Below are 11,452 nucleotides of genomic sequence, written 5' to 3'. Positions count from 1 at the left end.
CTCGTCAAAGATAGTCTCCCATTGAATAGCCGAACATCTCAAAGTCATGTTTGTACTTGTCATAGAGGTTTTTTTTGGCCTCTTCAGAAAGCGAGTTTAAGTACCGTCTGGCTATGACTTTTGTCGAGAGCTTGTACTGTGAAGTTTTGTTTCGGGGAAATTTAACTGTATCGCTCACTTGTAGAATATCAAGTAGTTGATCAGCTTCCTCGTGTAAATTTTCAAAATGTCCTATAAAGTCGTAGTAAATTAAGCAGGGGTGGCATAATGTATCATACTGCTTCCAATGCCAGTCCATAAATTCGGAGTCAGAATTATGAAGAAATTCGGCAAATTCGGAAAAACTGACTCCGTCACCGGTCTTCAAGGACTTCTTGTCTGCATTGCGGCGGTATTTTCGTATGATAAACCGCCCATACATCTCTTTGAAAAGAGTGTAATTGTATGAGTCTACAAACTTGTTTCTGTACGCCGATACGAGTCGCTCAAACGGGTGTCTCACGAACAGGAATTTGTAATAAGTATTGAGTCTATGTACAATTTCCTCTGGGGAATACTGATTCAAATATCGAAAATATCCCAAGCTGCGATTATGCACGTCTGCTGTTTTTATCTTCCACGGATCAGCAGCATCACCGTTCATGACCATAAGCACTCGTTTCCAGTTTGAACAGGCCACTTTAGGTATGTAGCAATAGAGAAGTTTGTGGTTGTCGTTCACTATAATATTCCTGAAATAATATGCAGGAATTTCATGATTTTTTGTGTATGGTGGCAGCAACTCCCTGGGATCTCGCTTGTGGCAGTAGTCTATTAAACTCTTCTTACGTTGCTCTTGCGTCTGCTCACTATTCTAAGAGGAAAAATTATACATGTTCGTCATGACATAAAACAAAGGGCAAAAGGTGAAAGGACATTTTTGATATGCAACACGCGCGAGACCCATTTCTGTTACATTTCAGCAATTACAGACGTCAGTGATGCGACGCAAGATGGCTTAAATGCTTTGCTTTATTCATTTTCTCTGATGGTCCCCTTTTTAAGGCATAATTGAGACGGGCACCAAGGAGTAGCCCACACGTATCCGGTGTATCCTGCAGACTAATCCGCACGTTTTTGAATCCGCTCTCCTAGTGGAAATTTTTGAATACGCTATGAATCTGAATTCGAGTGGACGCTAAATCCGTATATTTTTTATCCAGTGACGTGACAAGATCGAGCCCAGTTCTTTACCGTGAATATTCAAGACGGAGCCGAGCCCAATGATAATATGGCCTTTAGTTTGAAGTCTTATAACGTGTGTGCATTTAAACCTAACTATAACTATGATTACTGTACACTTCAATTATGCCAAACGGCGGCCCGACAGTTTGAAGCTTCTTTCCATGTCGGACGGACGAATTGGACGCTGTAAACATGTTAAACGGGCAATCGAAACTGATAGTGCTTGGTGGGAGAATTTTGTCAGTGAAACAGTAATTGAAGAAAATTGGCGATAAAATTTCCGCATGAGCTGAAGATTGCTTTACAAATTAGCTGACGAACTAAGAGTGAATGCGGATACGTGTGCAGTGGACGGGCAAATTCGATTTGAAAACGGATACGTGTAGACGTGGAAATTTTTGAATCCTCAAAGAACAATTTGCGGATTCGAAAATATCCGGATACGTGTGGATGGATCCTTCTTCTTGAAAAATCGGCGAGGAGAGTTTGAATTATACCAAGAGACTTTGCTCTTGAGTGTTTAAGGCCGTCTCAAAAACTAATCGTCTGACTTTTTGAACTCTGGTGTTATCAAGAGAAATTCGTTTATGTCTTAATTCCCTATTTATTAAAATCGGTTTGTTTTATAGAGCGTAAAATTATGACCATTTATACGAGGAAAAATAAGACGCGTCTTACATAAGACGCGTCTTGAATAAGACGCGAACTGTACCATTTATACGAGCATGTCTTATCTAAGACGAGAACAGCTCGTGTAAATGGTTCGCGTCTTATTTCTGTTCTTGACTCGTTTTCATGTGGATGCTGCCCGTAGCAACGGCAATCCAACGTGGCGCGCCAAAAATTAACGCGTGCGTACTATGCGTTCGCGTCTTATATAAGATGCGAAGGTCATTTATACGAAGCTTTTCTCGTCTTAGCTAAGACGCGTCTTATCTAAGAACAGGTAGGGCCATTTATACGAGGAAAAATAAGACGTATCTTACATAAACTATCCCGTATAAACGGAACATTAAGGCCCAACTTAGCTAAGACGCGTCTTATCGAAGAACAGGTGTTAGGGGCTGTTCTTAGATAAGACGCGTCTTAGCTAAATTTCAGACGAAATGTGCCGTTTATACGGGATAGTTTGCGTCTTATTTAGGACGCCTCTTATGTAAGACGCGTCTTATTTTTTCTCGTGTAAACGGTCCTAATATATTTTTAATTTTATACCGGCCTGCATTCGAAACATCATCGCCTAAATATCTTTGTGTTTCAGATTGTGCTGTTCGACTCAGTTTAAAACAGGGCGTACGTACGATTCTTTTGAATTCACTAATTCAGTCTATAAATTCGGCTCCCGCTCCTGAATTCAACAGTTTCGTTTCAACCAGCTATAGCACTACTGCTATGTTATTCTAAGTAAAAAATTTTGCAAAGTCGACAATGGTGTATTTTTTCAAATCATGCGCTTAAAAAGTCAAACTGGGCATTCGGATCACTCATTTTGAAAAAGAGTAGGCTCTCTTCAAGAGTTTAAACTTAAAACCTATCAATGCCGTGCATTCCTTTTAAGAACGGACCTAATCTGAATGGACCGTCCTGACTTACAGTGGAATTCTCTTAAGTTACGAATGGATTGGTTTGGCCCGCGGTCCTGAATAATTGTAAGGGCACACTTAAATAGCGTGGGAGGGACCCTGTAAACTAACTGAAGCCGTTCAGTTATCAGGGAAACCCGCCGGTTACCTCATCGATCCGTCGATAGTTTAAGTGAATTTTAATTCAAGAGGTTAAAACCCCTTGAATATGAAAGTATGCAATTTATTGTCAGTGAATCTGACGATTTAGGGAGCTAGTGTCGTTTGTTAAAAACATATGGCTCTTTATCAGATTGCCGGTATAACTGTTTGGTCTACGTTCCAGAACTAAGCCAACACTTGATTCATTGAACCTTAATACTCGCATACTACACAAACTCAGCCACCTAAACAGGGTTATGGTCTCGAGTGTTAATGATAAGTACATTGTATTATGTTTAGGAGAAAGCACTAGCATGTTGGCCTAGAGGTTATGACTGAATCGCAACGGGAAACAGTTTGAAACAGACAACCATATCGACTGTCTGCCAAAATACCGCTTACCTTCCAAACATTCTCTGTAAATGTATAGACGTCTTGACGCTTGAAGTTGTTGCTTTCTACAAAAAAAAAAATAATCACTATAGTAAGATAGAATTGATGGTTCTAGCACAAAACAATTTTAGGATCAGCAGCTATGTACTTTTAAAAGCATTAGATGCAAAATAACAGAGCTGACGTTGATTCAAAGATTAAGATTCGATACCTGCGTAATTTGCTTCGTTTTGGCTATAGAATGCTTCCCAAACAAGCAAAATTAGTAAACTTAATAATGATCCCAGACGAAATAAAAACAATTTCACCATAAGGATCTGTAGCAGCAAAGCCCCAAAACAACTGCGCTGCTCATATAATATAAAACCAACCGGGCACAACGTTGTTTTAGTCTCTTAACAAGGCAATGACCCTTTAAAGAACGATCAGCAAGCACAAGGGACCATTACGCAAGTTTGTTGGTATGAAGACGAGTACGGTCGGGTGGCCATGCGTACAGTGGGCAGGGTTGATTTGTCATAGCTGTCGACGCAGATGATTTCAAATTAAGAACACAATAAGAGCGTAACGAACTAATGTCACATTGGACATGCCACCGGCTAGATTCACACTGGGAATCAATCATTCGAATGGATTTCACCGAACCGTGTGATTAGTAAAAAAACACCTTGGCGAGCTCTTCATTTCATTACTGGTAATATTTTTCAGCTGTAGTCATGACCCGTGAAGTTAGATGCAGTCAGTCGGAGAAAAAAACTGACCTTGGATGATTCTTTAAAAAACCTCTTGAAAGCGATAGCAATAAAGGAAAACCAGACTGCCAGCTTGCTATTTCGAAAAACAAAGTTAGAAATACAACATAGTTGCGGCTAAGAAGAAATAACGGGTTATGATAAAGAAGGACCAATGATGTAATCTAAAGTGATATGAAAATTTAAACGGATTCAGATTTTCTTGAATTGGAACTTTTTAAACGTATCAAAACTGGCACTGGAAGCACATACAGGCTACTAGAGGTGAAAAAACAGAAACATCTTTTTATTATGGCTGACCAACACACACTCGCGCTGTCAGATAGGAAAATAATTCCAGGTAAAACGAATTTGTCATTAACGGCAAATTTTACCTGTTGATTCTCTTATAATTGTCAAGACTATCACCTGCAGAATTAACAGCGAGTTTCCATGGAAATAGGACAAGTTATTGCGTGGTATAAGTGCGTAACATTTTCGCATCCAAAGGTTTTTTTCTGTAAGCAACCAAAGAATGGAAACAGCAATCTCGTCCCCAGACCCTTTTCTGTGTTCATGACGACGCACTGCCAGAATTGGACTGTTTTAGTCACGTGATATAAGATTGATTCCAAGGGATAGGAGTTAGTTGTAAAGTTCTCTTTTGTTGCGAGGAAAGATATGAAAGCTGAGTTTGAATGGTTACCACCTATAAAAGCAGATTTGTTAAGGCGTGGTTAAGGCGTCAGGTAACTCTTTTGCAAAGTCTCTGGGGCTAAATACATCTTGAACATCTTCCCAAGTGACTATTAGAATCAAGAGGGTTTGTATTAGCACTTAAATAATATTCCGAGCAATTTCCAGCACGAGCAGTTTACGATTGATTTTAATCTTACCTCTAATTGGCTAAGAAAGTGAGCAAGAGTTTTTAGCCAATCACAAATAGTGTTTTAAAAATCATAATCCACACAATTGTAGGCTCCTTGGAACTTAACTAGAATCCCGTCGTCAAAAGTTACAACAAGACACACTGTTTTTTGACTACAGGATGAATAAGTTAAAAAAAAAACAACAACAACAACAATTCTTCCTGTTGACCTTCTTAGTCAGGTACAAGGACAACAATATCTGGCAAGTGAGCTCATTTAAGACGTCAAATAAAAATCATACGTTAATATTGGTTGAGCGCTTATATTCCTGATGGTTATGATATGAAATACGTGTAGATATTCAAATCTGAATGACATGTGAAATTACTGAAAATACGCGCCAACATAGTGATGTTAGGGGAAGCTAAAATCTTAGCCGGCAGTCAGTTCTGCAGCGTAGTGTTGATTTTACACGATCAGCTTGTTTTGTGTTTCTAAATGTAAGACACGGTTTCGAAAAAACTGTTTAGGAGCGTATCGCTTGTAAAGAAGTGTTATTGTTTTAGGAGAACTATGTGATCGCCCACATTGTCCAATATACCCCTATATACTGGCTCAATGATATATTATTTTCAGTTATTATTATTTTTTTTAGCATACTGGTCATGTTCAGGTGTTTTATTATTGTTAACACTGTATTTTTTCCAGCGCATGCTGTTCAGTTATTCTTTATTCCTGGACTGTTGCTCATTACAACTCATCCTGTTATTGCATACTTTTAAAATATTCGTCGTTTTGAATTCCTACGCCCTCAAAGGTTATATTTTCTTCGCGGGTGAAATGTTTGTTTTCTTCCTGTTTGGCTGTGTTGCTTAACTCCTAAAGTTGCCCCTTTTGCCAAAACGACTGCTGTTACAATGCGAGTCAATGGACACTTAAGACTCACTCAACCTCCACTTGTCTCTGGCATCCAGTGAAATTTGGACCTGCGGTTGCTGCTTAGCTTTTTTTTATTGAAACCAAATAATTGCTAAGTTGCGGTAAATGATAAACAGAGAGTCCGATGAAAGTGCTTCTCAAAAGCTGCCATTTGCATCTGGAAAGGTCACCCTCTCAAATCTCGACCACAATCTGACTCAAGCTCGCCGGCCAGTCTCGCTGACGGCTAAGTTTAAAGGTGCTCTCACCTATTTTAGGGTCAGGCGGGCTGCAGGATCCATAGACTGATAAGTTACAAATGGCCTGGCTGGTTTGGACCTTGGAAAAAATGTCAACAACTGAGTAATATTTTCTTCTGTTACGAATTGTCACTCCTTTTCATCCCCTGACTTACCTCTAACCCCATCTCCTCACCATCGTATCGCTCCCTTTTGTCGCACTTCTTCAAGACCCTTCCAGTTTGCATAGAGCAAAACCAAGGCTTATAGCAGAATATTTAGTAGGCCTTTTTTGAGTAAAAAAGGACTCTTTTAAACAACGTCCTCTTTAGATGTTAGGCTAAGGCAGGACTGATCATTTCAATTTTTGTAGCTAATTTGAGCCCATCTGTCGTAAAAAGGCGTTTGGCCGGCATATACGACTGTTACCTTGTGTTTTTAGGAAGTCAGGGATGAGCATTGACAGTGAATATATACGTATATCAACAATCACCGTACCTTTAGTACTGCGTTCCTCATGGTAAGGTGAGTATATTCCTGACGTTGAGACTGCTGGTGGAATACAGTGATCTTGACCGAACGCCGGCTAGTCTGAGCTATGAATCTTCTAGGAATTTTTTTTAACGTTTTTCTCTATTTTTAGCCATAAAAAATCAAGTACTAATTTTTCTTCCCCACCTGTTGTAGTCGAACAGTACACATCTACAACTCCCCCCCCGGATGATATCTTGCCTTTCACAGTTACATTGTATCAGTCTTGAGAGATCCTTAATGTCGTAATATATTAGCGTAGGTTCGAAGGCCATTGCATGATTCCATGTATCTCATAGAAAAGGAAGGGAGAATGAAGCCGCAGTTGTCGTGTCTCTTCCCCCGCACTCAAAAGTTTTCAATTAGCCTGAAATGGAAATACATTCAGGTCAAACGATTAGAGTATCACAGTGGTAGGACATGCGTGTGCTGAGTGCAAACATGAAGTCTGTTGATTCCTGTTTGGTATGTCTCCTTTATATTCTGATAATACCATTTAGATTGAGACGATAACAAACAGCTTCTAACTTAAGAAACAGAAACAAAGTCACGCGACCGCAACTATATATTAAAAAACAAAACAAACTTTAAATTGTTTAAAGCTCCATCTTGGTAAAGATTTCAGTCAACGAAGAGAAAGACTTGCGCTGGTCAAAAGTAAATATATATGTTGATTTTACTTTCATTGTTCTTTCAGAGAAAGCGACTTCAACTTGGTTGTGGTCTGAGATTGACATGCTTAAACAATCTTCTACGATTTTACTTTAATGATGTAATTTGATGATCGTCAGCTATAGTGGGGCACGAACTATTGAAAGTACAATTGTTTGATATGTGCAGTTCAAAAAAAAACTGGTTAGCCGAGTTTAAAAGCGCTCCGCAGTGAAAGAGCTCGTGTTTCAGGTATATGGTATACAATTACAACTTTCCCTAAACACGCCAGTTTGAAAGTTTTGCTGCTGTGCAATTTAGGTCATGGACCGACGTCTAGTAAACGCATTCCCCACTCTTAATAGTCTCGAGTGGTCCTTTGAATTTTTTTTGGTTGAAAAAAGTAATAATAATTTTCAGCCTTGCGGATTGTGGAAAAGGGTCTCCCGGTGCAAACAGATCATTTAAATATGCAGTGCATGTATTCAGTATTTTTAGGGCCTGATAAGGTGCAGCCAGTGAGTTCTACTTTTACACATACCTGGGAATTTAGTTAAATCGTCTCAGACTGAGGAATTCTTGCATCTTCAAGAGAATTTTCATCTAAATTGGCATTCGATTTCAAAATCCACAGTAGAGTTGAATAGACTTCATTTGAACAATAACACTTTTTAAAAAATCGCATCCTCAGACTCAAAATTAGAACCAGCTTTTCCAGCATAATACCAGAAAGGGAAAAATCCCATGATTTGGCTCGCACGTTGATAATTACTTGGGGTCCTAATTCCAGAGACTCAAAGCGGTTACATTTCAGTCACCAAACGGTGCAAGCGTTGCAGATTGAGACATTAACCCGGCAGAGCACAAACCTCGAATACTACTTCCACTACAGCCTACAATAAAAAGGAAACTGCGCACTATGACAAGCGATTAATTATCTCCTCTAATTGCATTTTATATTTAGAATCTTTAATCTTAATTTCGTGATCCAATAATAGCAACAGTAAATTCTGATACGATAGACAGTTTCAAAGGCAGGCATACAATTTTAACCTGTTTGAATGTAGCCGGCATCACATTTACACTGGTGAAAAGAAAACTTGCAACTAATCTTTCGTAGCACCACAAGACACTGCCGCCAACTCAAGCAGCTATCTATCATTTTTGCTAGGGACTACTGCACTTTAATACAATTTCAACTTTGGCAGGTTCTTGAGTAATGATTACAAATCAGCTGTCGACATTTATACCGAGCAGAACCACTGAAAAGTGAAATATATTCTCTATTCTTTTCAAATATGTGCACTTTGATGTGATAATGGCTTCTCGAAAGAGCTTAATGACAGAGAGGAATTAATGGCGTTTAATCTGTTTATGATACCTTTTTATAGAAGTTAGACATTCGCGCACTGCTAGTAGAAATATCAACAAAAAGCCATGTCATTTCGCACGAAGTCTATGAGATGTACAGTAGCCTTACAGCTAAATTTGTAACTATACAAATCGAAGCGCGCAGATTGAACAAAAATAAACCAAACTGGAATCGTAAAAAGATTTTCTTACTATGAACGTTAACTGCCTTAAAAGGGAACACGTCACAACTTCTTCATAGCTCTGCCGTTCAAAATCTCCAACAACGGGCTAAAGTAATTGCCACTTAAGCCGTCTAGAATAACGTTTCTCGCCCTTTTAGACATCTGAGAGTAGCCATTCTCGGAGGTTGCCCTGGCAGATTGATATTGTTTGAAACACTGCTTGAACACGGACTTTAGAACTTTCTTGAAACAGGTACACAGATTATCACATCCCAGGTTTGAAGACGAATCCATTAGTAGTTCTTCACCACCTTTCTTTTTCATCCACATTTTTTTAAATATATTTTTTCAACGACAGATTTTTTTCTCCCGTGCTTGTGGAATCAGGTGTGAATGAAGTAATAACAATGTTGATTGCATCTCTTCTAGAATCTCTTATAAGCGTTTCCGTTCTGCCAGAAATAGTTTTGCAATCTTTATAATACGTAGACAAGTCGATATAGTTTAATTTCATCTTCCTTTTTAGACAAGCACGAATGTAACTGGGAAAGAAATTGCGCAAAAGGGTAAGCTTAATAGTCGGTAGATCTTACGGGTGTGTCTCTGGGCGAAAAAAAACACGGGTTCACTTTTTCATTGAGCCGGCAAAGCCGGTTTAACCCTTGGCGTAAATAACGTTAGAGCTCAATCGGACTTTAGAACTCGATCCCTTTTTTGCCATTATATTCAAGTGTGAGGGAACAAAGGGTGTATGTCAGAAGGGATAAAGGGTATGAGTCAGTCGTGGAAGAAATCTTATGATGTGACTATACAAATGAATCTTCTTCCGCAATAATTTCACATATTTGTCTTTCAATATTTTTACCACATGAAATCTAGGACTTTTTCTGGAAATATTCTGGTACTTCGGGTAATAATGATTTTTTTAGCTAGTAAACCGGCAAGACACGCTAGGGGTTACATGCAGCTGTATTTCATTTCATAGGTTGTTCTAGAAGTCACCGATGTGAACTTCAGTCAGACTGTTAGCCAATTCGGCACTTCCACATGCTCGACCCCTCTTTTTTCACAATTATGCCCGGTAGTCGATCACTTACGTAAGTGCTATGAACGCAGTTTGCTGAGTCACGAGTTATTTTTTTGCGGTCGGTAAACATAGCATGCACAAACGGTTGAAAAGGCGGTGTCTTAATTTGTACTGATTCAAATCTCTGTAGCACACAGCGGGCAGACGCCGCCATGCTTTAGGACTGAAGTGTTTTTATACGCCAATATTTTGCCAGATGATTTGCTCATCGAACCCGGCCTCTTAAACTCAAGAGCCAGTAGAAAATCACAATTGATTCAGTAAAAATACATCATTTTTTTAAATCAATTTTTTTAAAAAACTAAGTGAACGTTACTATGGTTTAATACCGGTGAGTCAAAAGTTTTTAAAAGATGCAAAGTGGTAATATTTTCTTATTTCACGAACGCTTTTTTGGTTCAATAGCTTGTGTAACGATGACTGCGGTAAAGTTTTGGTCCAGTGCAAAAACAACACTTAACATTAAGATGAAAGGAGGGGCGGCTTGAAGAGCAAACCCTTTATCTAGTTTTACTTGCAAAAGAACAAAATATTGATTGATTATCATCCACCGCAAATCTTATTATGCCATCAAATTATATGATGCTTACTTAGAATGCAAGGGTTTTATTAAATGAGCGTTTGAAAAAGAAAAAGAAACGAAGTACATCACCATAGTAATGCATTTAGATATGGCTTGATGTCTACTCCCAGGAGAGACAACTAAAATGTATGCACGAGTCTTTAATACAGTATCTAGAATGCGTTGAGTTCGAATTCCGCGCGTTTAGGTCTCGAGGTCAAATCTAATCAAGGTTTGCACTTGAACAGGACACTCTTCCACTTATTAGTTGCCTCTAGAACAGATTCCATCCATACCATCTCAACACAGCAGTGCATCTACGTCAAAAACCCTTGCCGGTTTTACAGCGAGCTCTGGTTTTATTTTGTAAGCACCTTGTAGAGGCAGCGGGTTAGTTTAGAAATTTGTAAAAACTGGTAAAACTGGGACATTACGTCAAGGGAAGGTTTTTTTTAGTGAAGGGTAGAGATTCTTTCCATACTCGACCAACACAAGACATACGTCAAAACCTCAGAATAATCGATTTTTTTTTTGTATTGCGTTTGTCTTTATAAATACAGCGGGAGAGTAACTAAGCCAGTTGAAATATTGAAAAGATGGTAAGATTTAGAGAATCGTCCAAAATTGTAGAGAGATCTACAAAATCATTGGCTCTATGGCAGTTGTGTCATGATTAAGGCAATTTTCGTCCGATTTTTCTTTAATATAAGTCATGCAACGAGTAGGCCCTCAAAAAGCTTCTGTTGATTATTTAGTAAAATAGGCGGCCATTGTGTCTGAGGACGAAAAAATAACGTAGACTAGGCTATGATGAGCTTAAGTCGCTGAAAAGATAAAAATGTTTACAAAATAAGATAAAATAATCATCAATATTATGATAAAAGAAGAAAGCAACTCGCAAGTTACAGAATTGAGTTGATCTATGCCGAGACCACCTCAGCGCTTTTGTTTGTTTTTCCAGCTGAAAGTGTGAAGTCTTTTTGTTGGG

The 11,452-nt window shown here is 38.7% G+C and overlaps 1 protein-coding gene across 1 annotated transcript; it reads right to left on the bottom strand.

Moving 5' to 3' along the window:
- On the bottom strand, positions 1 to 3,678 carry LOC140941993 (carbohydrate sulfotransferase 11-like). The gene is made up of 3 exons (XM_073390990.1): positions 3,553 to 3,678; positions 3,351 to 3,406; positions 1 to 853 (listed from the first exon to the last, which is right to left on the bottom strand). Exons 1-3 carry the CDS (start codon positions 3,650 to 3,652, stop codon positions 5 to 7), a joined length of 1,005 nt encoding a protein of 334 aa, XP_073247091.1. The 5' UTR covers positions 3,653 to 3,678; the 3' UTR covers positions 1 to 4.
- Positions 3,679 to 11,452: the final 7,774 nt, after the last annotated feature.

Source organism: Porites lutea, chromosome 1 (genome assembly GCF_958299795.1).
Source record: "Porites lutea chromosome 1, jaPorLute2.1, whole genome shotgun sequence".
NCBI classification, from domain to species: domain Eukaryota; kingdom Metazoa; phylum Cnidaria; class Anthozoa; order Scleractinia; family Poritidae; genus Porites; species Porites lutea.
This window is presented reverse-complemented; position numbering and strand designations above follow the sequence as displayed.

What these genes read in the sequence shown, in the direction of transcription:
- LOC140941993 (XM_073390990.1), bottom strand. Translation starts at nt 3,652, where the DNA reads ATGGTGAAATTGTTTTTATTTCGTCTGGGATCATTATTAAGTTTACTA. An exon ending in AAACGAAGCAAATTACGCAG is followed by an intron (nt 3,407 to 3,552) that starts GTATCGAATCTT and finishes TTTTTTTTGTAG; the next exon opens with AAAGCAACAACTTCAAGCGT. An exon ending in TTACAGAGAATGTTTGGAAG is followed by an intron (nt 854 to 3,350) that starts GTAAGCGGTATT and finishes TTTTCCTCTTAG; the next exon opens with AATAGTGAGCAGACGCAAGA.